Below are 21593 nucleotides of genomic sequence, written 5' to 3'. Positions count from 1 at the left end.
TGTACCCGATACCATCTACTGTATCTTGCCTATGCTGCTCTGTACCATCACTCATTCATATATCCTTATGTACATATTCTTTATCCCCTTACACTGTGTACAAGACAGTAGTTTTGGAATTGTTAGTTAGATTACTTGTTATTACTGCATTGTCGGAACTAGAAGCACAAGCATTTCGCTACACTCGCATTAACATCTGCTAACCATGTGTATGTGACAAATAAAATTTGATTTGATTTGATTTGAACTGTCAAGTAGTTGTGCCGTGAGCAAGCAGTAGGCTTACTTGACTGCATTTTAACCGATTCAAACTCAGTATCTGCTTCCGCCATTCTCCCTCGTGAGCATCGATTAGCATGATGGGTAGTGGCTATACTGTCGATCCCAGAAGAGGCGAAGCGAGAGGGTTTACTTCCGTCCAAAATCTGTCCATGAAGATGAGGGATTTTAGTATGGAGACTGCCTCTGATCTGATGGACTTACTAAACACACAGGCTTCTTTTGTAAATTATGTCTGAGTGTAGCTAAATAAAAAAAACAAGAAAATGTTGTCGTTTAGTGTGCTTATTAAGGATTTTGAAATGAATGATACTTTTACTTTTCATTTTAGTCTTAAGTATATTTTAACAATTACATTTATTTTTGATACTTAAGTATATTTAAAACCAAATATATTTTTTTACATTTACTCAAGTAGTATTTTACTGGGTGACTTTCACTTTTACCCAAGTAATTTTCTATTAAGGCATCTTTACTTTACTCATGTATGACAATTGTGTACTTTCTCCACCACTGGTTGTTCACCTGCGTATCTACCCTTTTATTGGCTAAAATGATCCATCCTGGTGTTGCCTCCTCTCGCCTGCCTTACATCTTTGAGGACATGTATTTCCATTGTTAGAGCAGTCACTTGATAATATAATAGATCATCTTTGGTAGTGGGGAGGGAACAAATGAGAGCAGTGTGTCATTGCTGACGAGTGAGAGCATAGGTCTGTGGGGTAGAGGGGATAGTTCAAATAACTGACATTGGCTTAGAAACAGATCAGAATATCCAGCTCGGCCCTATTGTGTAGCCTATTCTAAGTCCCATGGATAGTTATACGACATGAGGATATTCCAAAGAACAAGTTTATTCTGTAGAACCTGGTCCTGCCTCTCGCTAAATAGTAGAAAGCAAATTATTCAGTCAACATTCCTATCGGTCCTAGACTATGACGACATCATCTAAAGGAACACAGATGCCACTTCATTAAAGCCGATAGATACAGTTTATCATAGCGCACTGCACTTTATTACGGGGGACAATTTAGTACTCATAAATGCATTCTCTACCAGACAGTTGGTTGGCCCTCTTTAATGACCTGTAGGTTGGATACATTGCTATGTTTTCATTTCTAAAGCCATTTTACAAAAAGTCTCACTGTACCTAACATCATTACTAAACTGTAGACATACGAGTTACCACGCCCGGTCTCAGGGATGGCTAACTCTGGAAATGTCTTTGGTCTCTACTGGTTTAGGCAAATCAGCTTTACGTTTTCTTGCACCTCATTTGTGGAACAATCTTCAAAATGTTCTGTCGTCTCTAGGGCCATTCAGAAAGCTGACTGAGGACCTTATTACTGATGAATGTGTTTATGTTATGACCGTGTTTCTCTTTCTGCTTGCATTTTGAAATTATGTTTTGATTTGTGTATTTTCTGTAATTTATGTAATTCGCCTGTAAAAGAGACATTGGTCTCAGTATGACTCCCTGGTAAAATAAAGGTAAAATAAAAATATATTATCCAGTCAGCGATATGTACAGTAAACTAACTTTAAACTGTTATAAACAGTATTAACATATTACCCACGTGTGTGATCTTGTATATACCTTTAAATGTGGAAGATGTCTAAAAGTAGGAATGTCATGTTTCAAAATGCTGACAACATAAACAAACAGCAAAAAAATGTGCAGTCTGAGTTTGGCACCAACATCAGGGGATAGGAATAGAGTGGATCCAAATTCGAATATCGTATGAATCTCGTTATTCGGACGATATGAGTGCAGTGCGTTAGCACACTTCTACCACTGGGTGGATTAAAGGGCTATAGAATTGATTGGGTCAAAAAAAACTCTACCAATCTTTTAACTGTTTCTTCTGCTCACAAGGTGGCATTCCCAGCCACTGAGTAGGTAGAAATACTGACAAGGCCAAGACCATACTCTTATACATATTGTAGCCTAGTCTTCTTCCATTCTTATTTTAGCTGATATGAATGGACATTAAATGTAGCCAACTGATACAACCATTTTACTGTAGCCCTGCAGCATTTAACGGAACAATGCACATAACCATACAGGCCTATTACAGTGTATAGGCTACACATGTTCGTTTTTATTGGGGGAAATTAAACAATGCATCTATCTCCCTCCAAGCCTATTGTTCAGTTTGAGTGAGACGATACCAATATTGACATAGACCCGAAAGATTACAGCTTGAGTACAGGACGCATCAAAAATATTGGACACCTGTTGTTGCGGGCAGGGGACCCAAACCTCTTCTTTACGAGACGCCTAGAACAACCAATCACACATTAGCCTACCTACTGTGTCACGTGAGAAGAGGAGGAGGACTTTCGTGCCCGAGAGCGAGCTGAGCGGCGGCGATCCCACAATTCCCGTTTCGGAAACTATTGTAGAAGGGTCATTCACAGATGTTTAGGAAAGAAAGACATAACCTATAACTGGATTCTGTACTCTACGACAGCGGGGAGTTTTGAAGGTGCAATGTTTCAGGACTGTACAGCAGGTGAGTGGGTTGCTGCATTTGATGAAAGACTTCTATGTGGCGGCTATCATTTTTTGATTGAGTGAACCATTGCATCCATATAGGCACCTAGAGATGTGAAGAAGATTATTACTTCTATACGGAGAAAACGTTGTTATTTTGGTTAGATATTGAGCAAAATACAAAGAACAAAACATAATAAAATGCGCGTAATCTCAGCAATGGAATGACTTTTGGCCAGTGCTGAGGAGTAGTGAACTACAGTGCAACTAGTAATTTAACTACATTTTGCTGTAGCTTCGTGGTAGTTTAACTAAATTCTAATCTTGGTAGTGTTTTCAGTAGTTAACGTTAATTGTTTTTTTTTGTGTGCCATGTCCAGCTAACTGCTGGAACCACATAGTACTTTTTTTTTTGCAAAAAGAAGAGACAATATGGTTTAAGTAGGCAATAATGTCCTTTCTTTTTCGGCATCAGACTTGGATGTAGGCCTATGAACTACTTTTTCAAAGTAACTTTTGTTACGTAAACTATATTTAGTTTAGCTTAACTTCTTCCAGTGTGAAGTACTTGGTAGTTTGGTCCACTATATTTTCAGAATAGCTTCCACAATATTGCTTTTGGCTACAAGGTGCAGAAACTTCTGAATTTCTTAGCTAGGCCAGATTATTTGGATGAAAGATACAGGGGTAACGTTAAGAGAAAATTGGTAAAATGTTGTCCACTTATAATTATGAGAATAATGTGTATAATACATACAAACGTGTTCATAATACTGCAAGAACACATGCAAATTCAATACAATACTCCCTTAACTATAATGTATAAATTTAATGAACTATTATTCATGATTTAAACGGTTATTTATTTAGAAACAAACTGTATAATCCTAATGTTGTCATTTAACAGGTATTACAATGTTTGAAAGAAAAGTGTGATGCATATTTAATGATAATTATTCTAAGTTTATTAGATTGTCTAGTTTGCATGTGTTAATATGAACAAGACACTTTTACTTAGTTATATGATCATCTATATGCTGTTTTTTTCTTCTTGATAAATTACCTACTGATTTGGGATTTGTAAAGTCTAATAATAATGGCTCCCAATATCTAGGCTGATCTAAATCTAAACTAACTCTAGGTCGATTTAGGTTAATCCAGTAGGGTAAGCACTGGGGTCTTTCTATCCAACATGTGGTGGTCACAGTGGGATATGGAGATGACCAGTAAATGGTCCCTAATGGGATTCCTACTACAAGCTGTGCCCCCATACCTCACGATTGGTTTAGTCTTTAACTCCAGAGAGTGATTCAGTAATTTACAGATTCTTTACAATATGAGTTATACTGTAGGCTAATCATTGAAAAAACTGATTTATGAAACTGAATAGAAATGTTCTATTTAAATCCAATGTTGTCATGTCTGGTGGTTATGTGCATGTTTGTGTGCGTGCGTGTTCTCTCTGGTCTCCTGTAAAGTTAATGTTTGGTAAAGAAGGGTGTGCGGAGCCTCAATAAGCCACCGCCACGGTAGTGAGATGTGATGTTGAGATGATGATAGGGAGTGCTGCTAGCTAGGCCTGCATTCATTTGTCTTCCCTTTTTTCTCCAACCTAATGTAAGAGGGCCACTCTAGCACTCATTATGCCTCCGAACCCCAGTGAGACTCAGTGAGACAGACAAGGCCTCTGAAAGAGCCTGGTTGCCTTGTTACCGAGCACATTCTCTCAAAATATACTGAATAAAAATACAAACGCAACATGCAACAATTTTAAAGATTTTGCTGAGGTACAGTTCATATAAGGATATCATTCAACTGAAATAAATACATTAGGCCCTAATCTATGGATTTCACATGACTGGGAATACAGATGAGCATCTGTTGGTCACAGATACCTTGAAACAAAAGGTAGGGTATGGATCAGAAAACCAGTCAGTATCTGGTGTGACCACCATGCCTCGTGCGGCGTGACACATCTTCGCATAGAGTTGATCAGGCTGTTGATTGTGGCCTGTGGAATGTTGTCCCACTACTCTTCAATGGCTGTGCAAAGTTGCTGAATATTGGCGGAAACTGGAATACGATGGCGTACACGGCGATACAGAGCATCCCAAACATGCTCAATGGGTGACATATCTGGTGAGTATGCAGGCCATGGAAGAACTCGGACATGTTCAGCTTCCAGGAATTGTGTACACTTCCTTGCGACATGGGGCTGTGCATTATCATGCTGAAATATGAGGTGTTGGTGGCGGATGAATGGCATGACAATGGGCCTCAGGATCTATCTTGTCACGGTATCTCTGTGCATTCGAATTACCAGTGATAAAATGCAATTGTATTTGTTGTCCGTAGCTTATGGCTGCCCATACCATAACCCCACCTCCACCATAGGGCACTCTGTTCACAATGTTGACATCAGCAAACCACTCGCCCACACAATGCCATACACATACGTGGTCTGCGGTTGTGAGGCAGGTTTGAGATACTGCCAAATTCTCTAAAATTATGTTGGAAGCGGCTTATGGTAGAGAAATTAACATTAAATTATCTGGCAACAGCTCTGGTTACATTCCTGCAGTCAGCATGACAATTGCAGGCAACCTCAAAACTTGAGACATCTGTGGCATTGTGTTGTGTGACAAAACTGCACATTTTAGTGTGTCCTTTTATTTTCCCAAGCACAAGGTGCACCTGTTAATGATCATGTATCAGGTTCTTGATATACCACACCTGTCAGGTGGATGGATTATCTTGGCAAAAGAGAAATGCTCACCAAAAGGGATGTAAACAATTTGGTGCACAACATTTTAGAGAAATAAGCTTTTTGTGCATATGGAACATTTCTGTGATCTTTCATTTCAGCTCATAAAACATGGGACCAACACTTTACATGTTGCGTTTATATTTTTGTTCAGTGTAGATCCAGTACTATTGCCCCTTTTAGTGTTACATCAGTGGACTCTTCAGTTTTACAAATGCAACATTGACACATCTCTGAAAGACATATCCCTATTTCTTTTATAAGGTTTGTTTGATCTGTTTTGAGAGTTGAGTCTTTTACTCTGACCATGGCTGTTGATGAGTGGTTAGTTGGAGAATTCAGCAGATGATGTTTAGCTGCAGTATGAAAGTCTATTCATGGTGCCTACAATCTTAGAAAAAAAGGGTCCCAAAAGGATTCTTCGGCTGTCCCACATAGGAGAACCCTATTTGGTTTTAAAATGTAATACCCTTTTTAGTTCCAGGTAGAACCCTTTTGTGTTCAGCATAGAACCCTCTGTGGAAAGGGTTCTACATGGAACCCAAAATGTTTCTACTTGGAATCAAAAGGGTATGTCAAACTGCTGGCGACAGCCAAATAACTTTTTTAGGTTCTAGATAGCACTTTTGTTTTCTAAGAGTGTAGATATTGGATGCTATTCATCAATCATGATCCTTCCTCTTCTTTTAGCTGGCGGTCATGTCTTTCTAAACACATATCTCTCTCCCTGCACAGGATCATCCATCCATGGTCTGGAGCAGTGTGGGATCTGAACAATACAGAGCAGAGAGTCAGGCAGGACTACAGGTGCAAGGCAAGGGGGCTACCAGGCCTGGACAGGAGTGCATGCTGGCTGCGGTTGGGATGTTGAGGCAGAGCAGTGGTGGAGGCAGCAGTAGCGGTGGTGGAGGTGGTACCAGCGGAGGGAACAAACGATTGCTGGGCATCTCACGCACCTCCAACTCCCACTTCTTCCCGTTGTTCCCTGGCACGGGCATGGGCACTAGTACGGGCACCACGGCGAGTACCGGATCAGGGACTTGGGGGACGGGTGGCAGAGGAGCCAAGAGCAGCTCCGTCAGCTCTGGATTGGACAGTGTGGATGCTCCTGCCCCTGTCGGCACCACCGACCCAGACTACATCATGCAGCTGGTCAACGACGTGCGCAAGTTTGCCGACGTCTTACTTCACCTCAAGGAAGCTTTTCACTCCAAAGGTGAGTTCACAGTTTGGACTAGAGAAGCAAAATTATCATTGGGATGATAGTGAATGGTTACAATGCTTGCCTGAATGTGGATGTATCCCCTGGTATATTGTGGGAAATGTAGTGTAATGGAACTCCCGGTTTAGCTTAGGTGTCAGTCAAAGGCAGTGTACACAATTTGCCCCAGTCCACCTGTTTCTGTTCTGTCCTGGCCTGTCCTTGGCAGTGCGGTCACTGACCCTTTTTTTATCTCTCTCTCGCTCTCTCTCTCTGGCTCTCTCTCTCTCTCTCTCTGGCTCTCCCTCTCTCTCGCTCTCTCTCTCTCTCTCTCTGGCTCTCCCTCTCTCTCGCTCTCTCTCTCTTTCTCTCTCTCTCTCTCTCTCTCTCTCTCTCTCTCTCTCTCTCTCTCTCTGTCTCTCTCTCTCTCTGACTCTCCCTCCCTCTCTCTCTCTCTCTCTGACTCTCTCTCTCTCTCTCTCTGACTCTCCCTCCCTCTCTCTCTCTCTCTCTCTCTCTCTCTCTCTCTCTGACTCTCTCTCTCTCTCTCTCTCTCTCTCTCTCTCTCCCCCTCTCTCTTTCTCTCTCTTAAAGGCCTCATTTTAGTCTTTAACCCATGTATTAGAGGTTAGTGTTTGCAATGAACTTAACCTTAATCCTTATCCTAACCTGTATTTTAAACCTAACCATAACCTTAGCAAGCTGTTGCTTATCAACAGATAGTTTCTTGATATTATGATAGTCCATCTACAGATGGACTATCCGGACTATCCAAATAAAATGTGGCCAAAACTTTTAAAGCTGCTGCTTTTGTCACTCGCTAACATGATTTAATGTGACCTTTGCGTAGAAAAACGCGATCCGTTTCCTTATAAACCCTGTAAAACCACACATTTCACTGCACCTATCCTGTGTCATACCACATCTTATATTTATTTTATATACAGTGCCCTCTAAATATTGGGTTACTCTGAAAGTTTGGATTTGAAATCAAAACTACGATGTTAAAGTGCAGACTGCCACCTTTAGTTTGAGGGTATTTTCAACCCTATCGGGTGACCGTTTAGAAATTACAGTACTTTTTGTACATAGTCCCCCTATTTTAAGGGAGCAAATGTATTCGGACAAATTCACTAATATATGTATTAAAGTAGCAAAAAGTGAACTATTTGGTCCCATATTCACAGCAGGCAATGACTACATCAAGCTTGTGACTCTACACATTTGTTGGATGCATTTGCTGTTTGTTTTGGTTGTGTTTCAGATTATTCAGATTGTGCCAAATATAAATGAATGGTAAATAATGTATTATGTCATTCTGGAGTCACTTTTATTGTAAATAATAATATAATATGTTTCTAAACATTCCTACATGAATGTGGATGCTACCATGATTACAGATCATCCTGAATGAATCGTCAATAATGATGAGTGAGAAAGTTACAGACGCACAAATATCATACCCCAAGACATGCTAACCTCTCACCATTACAATAACAGGGGAGGTTAGAATTTTCAAATCAAATCAAACTGTATTTGTCACATGCACATGCAGAGAATACAACAGGTAGACCTTACCGTGAAATGCTTACTACAAGCCCTTAAGTTGTAAGTTAAGGGGGTATGATATTTGTGCTTTCTCACTCATCACTATTCACGATTAATTCAGCATTATCTGTAGTAAGGGTAGCATCCACATTCATGTAGAATATTTATTTACAATACAACAAATTTGTAGAGTCACATGCTTGATGTAGTCATTGCGTGCTAGAAATATGGGACCAAATACTTAACTTTGAACTACTTTGATACACATAAGTGAATTTGCCCCAATACTTTTGGTCCCCTAAAATATGGGGACTATGTTCAAAAAGTGATGTCATTTCTAAACGGAACGCCCGATATGGATGAAATACCTTCAAATTAAAGCTGACAGTCTGCACTTTACCTCATAGTTATTCTTATGATATCTATACTTTTGAAATATAGAGCCAAAGAAGAAAAAATGCTTCAGTGTCCCAATAATAACAGAGGGCACTGTCTATCTTGTTATCTAGATGTTGTTTGTATTGTTCAAATTGTTGAAGCTAGTAACAAAGGTGAAAATATCGTTATGCTGTCATTTGTTCTTGTTGGACATACAGTATATAGCAGAAGGTAGTCATTCAAAGCAGAACCTCTCAGATGAGGAATTCCTTCTGTGGCCGGCTCAGTGGGAAAGAGACAGAGAGATAGAGGGGAGTATTTGAGCTTTTCTACTCCACATATTTTAGAAGGGTGGGAGTAGGGGGAAGGTGGGGTAGGACAGACATGGACGTGGAATGAACAAAAAAAAACAGTTTTCTCTCTGAGTCTGTCTTATATTTATCCTATACATTCTATACAGTCTTCCTTGTAGGTCCTATACAATGAATTACTTCCAGTTTAGATTAAACACCTGAAGTATAAGATAATGAAAATTATCACCAGGGCTTCAGAGGGCCCATTTTCACAGCAGCTTCCATCCAGAGTGTAATGTACTCCAGTAATGAATGGTCGTTCCTCCTCCTCAGCCCATCAGTAATCTGAAGTGGTGCATTTCTAATCCATTGGGAAAATGCTTTTAAAATGGAAGAGTAAATGCAGATTAAAAAGTGGTTGATTGCTCTTGCCTGTGTGATTATTGCATTCCTGTGCTGCCGGTGCTGTTGGGTCGGGCCCTTGGCTTGGACCAGACCCAGGTTCGCTAATCCCTCTCCTGGGTAATGATTGTCTGTGAGGGGGGTTGGATGGATGTGGTGGTACCCCTCTCCTCCCTCCCAGTAGAGCAGTGCCATGTCGTCCAGGCCTCTGAGGAATCTCAGCCTTTGTCTTGAGAGGAGAGCGAGGTCAGGCAGAGTGCTTGACCTGGCTGGATCAGACAGGGTTTTGGAGAGTCAGGACTTGTGACTGGTGTTTTTCAGCTTGAGGGACTTCTGAGTGGAGCGGTCACCGGTTCACTGATCAAAGTAATAAATCAACATGGGGAAGAGGAAATTCTGCTCAGGGTTGTGCTGGTTCATTTAAGCCTAAGGTCAATATATGTCACAATTACTGATTACCAGTTTTGACCTCACAAATGACCTATTGAAAATGTATTTTGGTTTTCATTGTAGGTAATTCACTAATAACTTAATAATAATACATTGAATCAAATTGTCTTTGTTACATGCTTCGTAAACAACAGGTGTAGACTAACAGTGAAATGCTTACCCCACAATGCAGAGAGAAAAATAGACAATTATAGAAAATTGATAACAGTAGGAATAAATACACAATGAGTAAGTTAAATTGTCTTTGACAATTTTTAGAGCCTTCCTCTGACACCGCCTGGTAAAATTAGGTGTCCTCTACAAATGGAACTTGTTTTGTCTGTCTGAGGTGAACTTCCTGCTTATGTCACTCATACAAATTAGTCTTAACAACAAATGCTCAGGCAGGCAGGTATTCAAGTTTGCATTGCTGTCATAGTACACATTTGTCCATGCAGCTTGCTTCATTGATTTATTTAACCAAGTCAGTGAGTTCATGGAACCAGTTCAGAATGCCAGTCTGTGCTGCAAAGCCAAACCTAAAACCTACCTAGCACACCAGCTATTGGAAACATTTAAGTCTTATATCTTCTATGCCTTGAAATATCTCACAGTGAGTTAGCAAACCTTGAATTGAAACCACCTGAGGCAACGTTCATGACCTTGCTCTAACGCTAATAAACTACATTGCGCGGTGCTTGCAGCCCAATATACACACCATTATGTAAATTTGGTTACTGAAACCATAACAAGTGACTGTAAGAAAGCATTCCAGTAATCGGCCACAGTTAGGCTAAATACAGGAAAGGGCAGATTTGCGAAAGGAGAAAAAGTGCCCTTTAGGAAATGGAATACAGAGCAGTGGAGAGAGAAGCGAGGGCCTGAGACCCATGCTACCTCAAACAAAGATTAAGTTCGAGTGAAGAGGAATGATAAACTACAAGGAATGTATGATATAAAAACAGGTGAAGTTATCTCTGCGAAGTGATGATGAGGATGCACTCCACAACATGCTAAATTAGGAAAATCTCATTATTTAAAAAAAATGTAATCTAGTTAATTGCAGAATTTGTTGTGATTAATTGCAAACTGAGAATTTTCTAAAAATTAAGCTGTAATTTCAAGATTCTTTTACACTAAATGCATTACAAGAATATTGATGTCTTCATTTTGTCCAAATTAACGGTAAGTAAAATCAGGTAAATTGGTAAACACACTTTCTTTAACCTCAATGTCAACTTGTTTTGAAAGTGAATTATTGTTTTTAGCTGTATAGATGATGTAATTTGGATGTTTTCAGTGTATTTTGAATGCTTTCAGATAATGCGATTATAGGGGTAAAAAATAAATATATTGTTCACAAAAATTACAAAAAGTTAACTCAACTTAGCTGAGTAACTCTGACAGCCCTAATAAAATCATGTAATTGTTGAACCAGATTTTAAAATTACAACGTTATGCCTTAGTGTCCAAATCTAGCTCTTGTCGCTTTGTGCAAAGTAGGCTATAAAATCAGATCAGTCATTGTTTAATGGCACTTAAACATGTTAATGACTACATTCTCATCTTCATGCTCACAAACCAGCACTTGAGTCAGTCTAGTCACTACAAATGGATTTGAGGAAATTAACTTGCATGACATTGATCATATCAAAATGATTTGTGTTTCGGGTCACTGACCATATTCAAAGTGTGATTGTTGGCCGTTGGGAGTGCAGGGCAGGGCTTTAGCAAAGTGCAATAACACACTGCTGTTGTGAATCACTGGCTTATGGCGTGATTGGAAGTGATTTAAATCCCCTATCAATTTATGACTGTATTGTCTATGCTGTTCCTCACAAAAGCTAGTGATTCTCATTACCCTGACCATTCATGGAGAGAGAGGGAACCCTCCTCTCCCTTTTTCCCTTTCCAGCTTCTTGCCACGCAAAGCATAGCAGACCCAACAGTCAAGCGTAATGTTCAGGTCTGGACTCTTGGACCTTGACAACAGAGCTCTGTATTCACGGTCAGTGATGTGATTCTGACACCCATTGTCTCAAGCAGTAGCTTCTCCAGACTAGCATGCTTGTAGATAACTGGCAGTTTTGGCTGGATATATACTTTCCCATGTAAGAATAGCAGTGGCCCTGGGACCGATCCCTGGGGAACCCCACAGCCAGCTCCAGTAAGATTTTTTTTAGTGCAGTTTTTCAGTTACATTTTTTTAAATGTCACCTTAAATGGCGATTATCAGTTGCAGTCATTTCTGATTTAGTTTGGATGGACTGGCAACGGACACGTACTTCACTTTACCAATCTTTGTGAAACCATTTTTCAATATTTTTTTTTTTTCGGTTTGCTTTAGCATGTTTTGATTGTCCAGGCTTTGAGATGACTTTCAAAATGATGTCTTAACAATGTGGATTATTTTTTTTACATATCCTGAGAGGTCATGACCTTGTCCAATGGCCACTTGTGAGGGACATGTCATTAATCGGTTGGGATTACTTCTGTGGGGTTCGTCCTAGTCAGTGTCACAACTGTCGTTTGGTGCTCTGACCAGTCTTGGAGGTCAGTGAGTGCAATATATTGTGTAATCGTTGGTAAGAATGGACCTTTGTTGCATGTTATCTTCATTAGGATATTTTGCATGGTTAAGGAGGATGCCTATATGGTTAAATATATAATCTCCCTGCTAGTGAGCATGATCAAGAAACAGCTATTTATTTTATATATGTAAAATGATGATGCGATTCCTATAAATTCAGGTGTTAGTTAAACTGTGTGATTCTACATTATGTGTATTCCTCAAACTTGTTATCTGATCTTTTTTCTTTGTTCTTCATGTTAATAATGGACTAACTGTTTCCCCCAGTTAGATAGACGGCTCATGCCGTTTAGATATGCCTTGTGGATGCAGCCTGGCATTTCTTGATCTTTTTAAAGTCTGTTGTGTGTGTACTGTGGTGAAATGCACTGTATTTGTGCTCTGATAGGCTGGACAGGACAGGTGTGTGGTGTTTATCTCATTCTCTCCTGGCTCACTGAGGCAGAATGATGGTTGTTCTGTGTGTCAGCCATTTAAGAAAGAAAAACAACACCCAACGGAAAATGACTTGATCAAGCTGAAGAGAGCAGGGCGCTAAGGGAAATGTATTCCCCCTTACGAAGAAGTGTATGTTCATACTCTGAATCTGTTCTATATGTTGATGAGTATCCTGTGTCAGTTTGAGGTTAGCTTGTTCAGAATGTTGTGTAACTCATGTCATGTACAGATGCCGTATCTTAATTTGAGTTAGGGTCACACAGCAGGAAAATATAATTATGCAGCAACAGGAAATGGGAATTGTTGTGGATCATAATTCATGTGCATTTTTTTGTAGGAGTTGATACATTTTTCATTAGGGAAAATCTGTCATTATTAAGTGTAAATTGCAAACTTTAGAAGCCTTTTTAAACCTTGAATATGCTACAAGTAAACATTTTTCTGATGAAATTAAAATTTGGCAGGAATCATTTGCTAGATTCAGCCGCAGGCCAATGTTTTTCTTAAGTAGATGGTCCGGGCGCCAGAACATAATTACAAATCATTTGTAGACTGCATATTGACCGCAAGAAGCCCAAACAGATATAATGTTTGACGAAAACATATAATTTCGAACCTTGCTAAGATTTGTACACAAGCACGTGTTGTGCGTGGGAATACTTGGGAACACATTTCATACATTTAAATCACTTGGAGCTGATTTCCTGGAGTTTTTACGTCCAACATTTTTTGTGGGGGCAAATTAAAACCACTTGCAGACCAAATTTGGCCTGCGGTCCACCAGTTGGGGAACCCTGAGATATGGCATCTGTATAGATGTACAGTGTTGAGGCTAACAGACCACTATGTCGGTGTGGAGGCTTGGTCCAAGACGTCACCCTCCTGGCGTACTGAGGCAGTGTATATGTATGTCTGTATGGGTAGGGCCAGGAGTTTTTTCTGACCACTGGAGAAACTCCATGCTCTATGCGAAGCCTCTCCTGTCAGGGGTGTGACCCAGGCTTTCAGCAACACTCTGAGAGGGCAGACAGGACAGTCTGTTAGTCTGGGGTTGGGCTGCTTTCAGACGCCTTGACCACCAGTGCCTATCTGTCTGAGTTTAAACGCTGACCAACTGGCTCTTCAATCAGACACATGTCAGCTACAGGCAAGCTCTGATCTGCACACAGTGGTAGTTGTGGTCGTGTCTTAGAATGTAAAGGGAATTTAGTCTACCTGGCATTATCTTAAGATTCACTCACACTTAGATACAGGTAGGTCTTTTGAACAGAAAACATTCTTAATTGATGCAACCCAATTTGCTCTTTTGAACGGCATTATTTTGTGTGCTGAATTTAGCATCTGCCTCATGGTACTCTGAAGTTCATGGTATTTTGTGCAAAACACATGTAAGTTGTGTCTCTGTCTCTTCTCACGTCACATACAGTATCTTTCCTATCATTTATTTTATGTTCACTGTTCATACTCTAAGAATCCTTTGTTCTCCCCCCCTTTCTTAGCTCCGGCCTCTCAGTCCGGCAGCTACCTTTCCCCGTCTCTCCCCAGTGAAAACTATTGGTGGAGATCCTGAGTGTATCTTTAACTGCTGTATCAATATTGACCTGTACCATGTTGGCCATTGCTATAGGCACAGCTAATCATTTTGATAGGGGTGGGAAAAAAACTTCTGGGAAAAAAAGCCTCTCTGTTGTAGGCTAGTTTTATCCACCCTCTCCCTCTCTCTCCCTCTCTCTCCCTCTCTCTCTCTCTCTCTCTCTCTCTCTCTCTCTCTCTCTCTCTCTCTCTCTCTCTCTCTCTCTCTCTCTCTCTCTCTCTCTCTCTCTCTCTCTCTCTCTCTCTCACTCTCCCTCTCCCTCTCCCTCTCCCTCTCCCTCTCCCTCTCCCTCTCCCTCTCCCTCTCCCTCTCCCTCTCCCTCTCCCTCTCTCTCTCTCTGCATACCCTGCATTCCAGCAGAACAAATGCTCACTTGTTGCTTCAGTGCCTTAGATCAACAGTTGCTAAATGTGTGGACACTTTGTTAAAAAAAACCAAGAAATCTGAAGTGTAAAATTGTGATTTTTGGGTGATTTTCTTTGTGAAGTCATTTTGTGAAGTGTGTTATTTGCCAAATAGTAGTGCTTTGAACCGTTGATATCTATAAATGTTTTTTGGCCAATGATGGGGGCTGTTGTGATGAGATGAGGGAGTGGGGTGGGGGGGGGTCAATGGAGGGTGGTGATAACCTCTATAGGAGCCGACGCTGTCACTGGTGTCCATATGGCTGACAGTTGCTTTACTCCCCATTTAAAATGGTTCCTGTCGTCACAAATTAATGGTGGAATTAGAGATAAAAAGTTAATTTCCCTTCGTTTCGAGATTTACAATATCCTGGAATAACATCGTGGACCTGTCTCTTTAAAACATTGTGAATTATGGAAAATGTAAAAAAAACATGAAAATATATGCACTCACTACTGTAAGACGCTCTGGATAAGCGCACCTGCTAAATGTACAAAAATGTAAATGTAAAAATGTAAATTAGAACCAGACTTTGTCACACTATAGTTGCATTAGGCCTGTTTCGTCCTGCTGGATGGTTGACTTGATTGGTCTGTACTTTAGCCAACCAAGCTCTTTCCATGAGTTTAATTTTCTTCTCGTTAATTTTAAATCTCTCTCTGACCTCAAACTGAGAGGTTCCGGGCCAACAGTGAGCTTCCCAATTCAGACGACATAAAAGATAAAAGCACCAAATCAATTATTGCTCTTGTTTCGAGTGCTTTCAAGATTACTGTGAGGTTCTGCTGTTCCATTGAAGTTTAATTTGACCCTCCATTTCATTTGAGAGGAAAAGTAAATTAATCATTCTTACATTGGACAGGGAATGCCTTTGAGCAATGAGCACATAGGGGTTCTGAGAGTGTATGTGTGTATTTGTGTGTGTGTGTGTGTGTGTGTGCGTGTGTAAGAGGAGACCCTCCACAGACACTCCACACACATTGTGGGGCACAGAGCAGACAGAGTCCATGCAGAGGGATTAAAGACCTCCACTACCCCAAGCTGTACCACAACATGCCTTAGAGATGGGGGTCCCGGTCCCTCTGATCAGCTAAATGTGATTTTCTGCCCCCCGTTGCAGAATGTTTTGAGGGGTAGGCACTGTAAAGAGCAGTGGGGTTTTAGAGGTAGAGTTTGGTCATGTATTTGCTATTCAAAGGCAGGGTGAAAAGCCCTTTGATTTTCATCCTGAGATGCAATGTAGTCTAGTATGTACATCCTCACTAGCTGAAGTGTCTATGTTTTATCTCAGTAATCCCAGAAATGACTGATATAATAAACGCATGATAAAAGATAAGGCCAGATAAGAAAAGATCATAAACAGTCGTATTGTACTTTATAAGATCCAGTCCTGTTATAGCTTTACATACTTCACATATCTCAGCATATGATTACACTTTTTCATGGTGGATTTCGCTATCACCAGTTGTGTCACAATATCCACACTTTTAATTGATGGATTTAAAGCGTGTATTCCTTGTGACTTACTGCCCTATGTGTTTACGTGTGTGTGTTTAACATTAATTTGACATTTTCTCTGGACTATGTCCACAACCACAGCTGCGGTCAGACTTCTATTTCAACACTTTCTCCTTTTCAAGTCTCCCGTCTGTGTGACTCACCCCCTCATGTTTAGAACACATTTGTGTGTGACTCATTTGTTACTAGACGACTTCACTACTTAGTGCTACTGATAAGGGTGAGTTGTTCCTGCACATGATTTTCTCACAGTGTGATTGGATGTCTAACAGGTAGCCGTTGAGAACATCTGTCCATAGCAAGATTCTCTGTCTAATATGTCTGGTGTTGTCTATGGGAGTAATTCATGGCAGCGTTCCAGAAAGGTTTTGGGAATTACTATTTGTACTCTTCCCCCATGTGATAATCCTTGACTAGAGGAACAGTAGGAATGATTTTCTGTGGCTTCAACTAGCAACTTTCAAAAACAAGTTCATTTTCTATCAGGCTTTTGTTCTTTGGTTTCAATGTAAAAATGTACAGCAGGAAGGAAAAATAGATCTCTTTTCTTTTTTTCCCTTTTTTTTTTTTTGCAGCCCTCCTTCACGATACCAAAGCTTTGTGGGAAAGTGTCTCTGCCGTGGGTCCTTTGAGAAAACCCAAAATGCTTTTCAGTGATTTGTGGTCAAAATCACCCCTTGTGAAATACCAACCTAAAATGATCCCCCTGATGGTCTGGTCACTGGCGGTTCCAGACTGTGTGAATGGATGTAGCGAGCGAGGCACTGTTTGGAGATTTCCCCGTTGGGTCTGAGATCCACTGTAAAGCATCTCCAGCTGATTCTTTATTTAAAAAAACTCCTTTTATGGCCGCTGAGAGAGGATCCGTATTTTAAGCCACTGTGAATTCACCTAGCCTATTCCAGAATGGTTTGCCTTGACTTCATCAGTTACGACACTCCGTTAGACAATATATCTGCATGTACCACACGTTTGAACCACAGACCAGAACACGAGAAAGTCAGTAAATGTTGTTTCTGATTGATTTTACAGGCTTCTTTTGAAGCATAGCCTAACATCTGCATTGCTTGGTGTTTGGGGTTTTAGACTGGGTTTCTGTATAGCACTTTGTGACATTGGCTGTTGTAAAAAAGGGCTTTATAAATACATTTGATTGATCTACACTCCACTAAATGGCTAATAAGCTGATTGAAAGGATTTCTTACATTAGCTTAATTGTTTTTTGTTGTTGTTGTTCTGGTCTTGTATAAACCAGCAGGGCATTGACCTCATTACGTATAACGACCATGCGAGAGGTGGTTCTGCAGATTAACTTCTCAGTAGGGGATTGAAGTGTGGGATGAGGTGACATATGGCTGGAATTTTTCATCCCTCCACGGAGGGAAAACGTGGATTGAAATAGAGTTAACAGAGGGAGCGGAGGAACAGGGGTAAAGTCTGCCTGTAGAAGAAGCAGAAGGAGGCGCCCTGTGCGGTGTGAGCGCGTGCAGGCTGCGGGTGGCCATCCTCTGGCTGCTCTGTGCTGGTTTGTAGACTTTAATGGCCTACCACACTCAGAGTGAAGATTTGTAGGATGTTTTGTGTTTTTGTGTTCCCCCGTCCTCTCTTTCTCCCTTAACCTCTCTCTTTCTCCCTTCCCCTCTTTCTCTCTTTCTCCCTTCACCTTTCTCTTTCTCCCTTCCCCTCTCTCTCTCTTTCTCCCTTCCTCTCTCTCTCTTTCTCCCTTCACCTCTCTCTTGCTCTCTCTCTTGTCTCTCTCCGTCTTTCTCTCTATCTCTCTCTCTCTCTCTCTCTCTCGCTCACTTTCTCTACCCCTCCATCTTTCTCCCCCTCTCTGCCTCTGTTCCTCTCAGTGAGTAGATTTATGGTTATGGGCGCTGGTAAGGCCTGGGTGAATTTGTTCCAGGAAGGGGGTCCATCTGAGTAAGAGAATGAGGCCCTTCACCACATGCTGGCTGGCTGGTGTTTGTGGGCTCCAACATGGTGGCGTTTGTGAGACACCATATAGTGCCCAACTTTTGCACAAATAGTAGTGCATAGTGTGCCCTATTGGATACAACCACCATTCCTGTGAGACGCGGTGTGGGAGGAACAAACACAATGCAGACGTATCTCTCTGTTTAGTCATGGAAGGAGTGATGTGTGAGAACCGGCTGTGAGTTGCTGCTGACATAACATTATACAGTACTAGACTGGTCTGACTGATGTTTCAACATATGTTTTCCCATTGTCATTAGGTAGTACAGTACTGTTCAGATCAGGTTTGTGAGGAAAGATTTATGTATATTTTTTTTTTGTAAGTGCCTATTGATAAGCTATTGTCAGCCTTAATTGAATATTCAGTCAGAGAAATGCTGTCAATGCCCAAAGTTGAACCTTTTTGTTTAGTTTGTTTGTTTGTTTGGTTGATCGTACTTAAGCCTCGACACTTGAGAACACTAGCGAGCATTATTTACTCTCTCACCACAGTTGACCTCACACACCACGACGAATGTGAGGTGGTCTGGTAAACGTCATTGTTTTTGTCCCAACAAGGTGAGCCTTGTAGCCATGTCTCCTGTAGCCTTCAATAGAATGACCTGGAGGATAGCAGGATATCAACCTACCTGGCCAAACATTTACTCACTTGTTGACTGTTACCTATCACAGTACTACAGTTGAAGAGGGTGGGAATAGATCCAGATCATGCCTTTGAAATCAACACCTCAAAACAACCTTAAAGGGGCAATCAGCAGTTGCTACGTCCATTTCTGACCTATTAATGAATGATATGTACCCATGTATTCTTAGAGAATATAACTTATAAATGCCCCATGAGCTTTAGTTCAATTGTCATACTGCATTAGATCCCAAAATATAAGCTTGTTTTACATACACTATATAACATAACATGATTAAAACAATAATGTTGATATCATGGATGGCCAGTCCTTGCATCCATAGCTCTCTCTATGAATTCAAGTGTGATTCATTTCTCCAGCCACATCCCTAAGCTTTTTCCCAAAACAGGGGCAGGGAAGCACTTTGTTATTGTTGATTGCTGATTGTAGTTTTAAATAATTGGTGTATTTGCAACACAGTCCCTTAATTATCCTGCTTAACATTAGGAATTCATTGAACATTATCGCTTCATATTCATAGCTATTAAGTATTGAAAAGGACAGTATAACATCTATTTATGTAATCATACATTTTGTCACTGAAACCAAGGATGGCCAATTTGACTGTTGGATTACATTCAACAGACCCCCTCCCTTCAATCCACATATGACCTCCTGCTTGTCTCCAATCTTGGATTAAGGATTTGAAACCAAGATTGAAAATGTATCCATTGGATTAGATTAAGACACCCCTCGAATCTACCACTCCCAGCACAATGTTGGATTAAAGTTGTCTAGGACCAGCCATAATTATTGTGACATCCTGCACTATGTACCAACATGCATAGCAGGAGCTGGGAAGGGCTAATCTTTGCCTTAAAGCTAGAATCCTTAATGGTGAAAATTCCACATCCGTTTGGAATATTCCAATAATAAAGAAGTAACTGCAAACAACAAAGACAGTTTTTTTCCCTCTGACATCTTTGCATGCGTCAACAAAACAAAAACTATAACAAAGGCGCTGAGGTAAACAGTGGAGCTGTTTCCCCAAATGCAGATTCGATATTTAGCTCTGAATACAAACAGTGGCTAGCGGTTATATAATTGAGTGGTATGTTGTTTGTCTGTTATTGTTACTGATATTAGTGTTTTACTGCATACAGTACGTTGTGTGTCAGGATCCATCTTAACTTTGTGCTCAAGTCCTGATATGTTTGCTCCGATTAATTGGCCTTGTTTAGCCTCTATGGGCCTGAACCTTCAGGGCACGCTTGCATGAGAAAGGACGCATGCTGTGCAGAACTCATAACTGGTTATTGTCAGGCAGATCTGAAGACTGGAGAGACTGGTGAGAGAACTGGGAGCTGTCTTTACCCATCATACTCAATAATGCTAAACCACTCTGTGTTGCAGTTACGTGAAACAAGGGGGAGCCTTGTTTGATGTCGACCTAAACAAAACGTGAACAGACTGAGCGTGAAGCGTGGCTGGGACGAACCGTGCAGCGTCGTACCAAGATCCCTCCCCAAAAAAACAAATGAGACTTGGTTTTAGTAGAAAGGAGGGAGGAGGGGAAGGAGGGGGTACACGAGAGGGGATAGAGCGAGGGAACCGCCAAAGCTTAGGGCCCAACTTTCAACAATAAACCCATCTCCCGTCTGAACCTCCTCTTCTGGAGGGGAACACTACTTCCCTGGAGCAAACATCAAGTGTTCTCCCAGGAGCCATTGTTGTGACAGAATCTGCACAGGGAGCACTACATTTACATAATTCATAATGGACGGTGAATGGAGACGGGTTCTTGGGCCTCTTTGAATTTCGCAAGCGGCCTTTTGGCATGAAGATGTTCCCCTGGTCCTTCTAGTGAGGCTGACACATGTTATAATCACCATCTTCCCTCCTCCACCCAGCCCAGAGAGAGAGACAAGCCCAAATAGAAAAGACATGGACATGTTGTTACCATTGATCCTGTCTGCTCCAATCATTCACCCTACAATGGCGATATTGAGTTGGACAACGGGTGCTTTGAACTCGCAACGCAAACACTGTTGTTTTTCCAAAACGAATACCATTACAGGTGCCTGGAGGGGAATCAAAGATTCCTTTGAAACAGTTCATTACGTCTCTGCGTAATAAGATCATTTTATTTGACAAATCATTTTTCTTTCACGTTGTAACAAACTTCTTCTTCGTCTGATGAGGAGTAGGAAGGATCGGACCAAAATGCAGCGTTGTAAGTGTCCATGATACATTTATTATATCAGAACACGAAAAATACAAAATAACAAATTGAGGGAAAGAAATGAAAATGGAAACAGTTCTGTATGGTGAAAACACAGACACAAAAAAACAACTCCCCACAACCACCAGGTGGGAACAGGCTATCTAAGTATGGTTCTCAATCAGAGACAACGATTGACAGCTGCCTCTGATTGGGAATCATACCAGGCCAAACACATAGAACTATAACACACAGAACAAACATAGAATGCCCACCCCAACTCACGCCCTGACCAAACTAAAATAGAGACATAAAAAAGGAACTAAGGTCAGGACGTGACACATGTTTTGGAGGACAAATTCATTTGTCCACAGGCCCTGCCCAAGTATGTGCACTAATTCAGTCTAGAGACTTCTCTCTCCACGCAATATTGTCT

The 21593-nt window shown here is 40.9% G+C and overlaps 1 protein-coding gene across 2 annotated transcripts in view; it reads left to right on the top strand.

Annotated features, from left to right (window-relative positions):
• The first annotated feature begins 2621 nt into the window (after positions 1-2621).
• arhgap29a (Rho GTPase activating protein 29a) overlaps positions 2622-21593 on the top strand; it is a 67678-nt gene continuing 48706 nt past the window's right edge. Inside the window, exons 1-2 of one of the 2 annotated variants that reach the window (XM_036935188.1) lie at positions 2622-2795; positions 6276-6756. In XM_036935188.1, coding sequence (XP_036791083.1) covers positions 6288-6756 — 469 coding nt within the window. In that variant the 5' untranslated portion in view covers positions 2622-2795; positions 6276-6287. The remainder of the gene's footprint in view (positions 2796-6275; positions 6757-21593) is intronic. The other variant, XM_036935187.1, reaches the window with a different exon arrangement.

The sequence above is a fragment of the Oncorhynchus mykiss genome, chromosome 11 (genome assembly GCF_013265735.2).
Source record: "Oncorhynchus mykiss isolate Arlee chromosome 11, USDA_OmykA_1.1, whole genome shotgun sequence".
NCBI classification, from domain to species: domain Eukaryota; kingdom Metazoa; phylum Chordata; class Actinopteri; order Salmoniformes; family Salmonidae; genus Oncorhynchus; species Oncorhynchus mykiss.
This window is presented reverse-complemented; position numbering and strand designations above follow the sequence as displayed.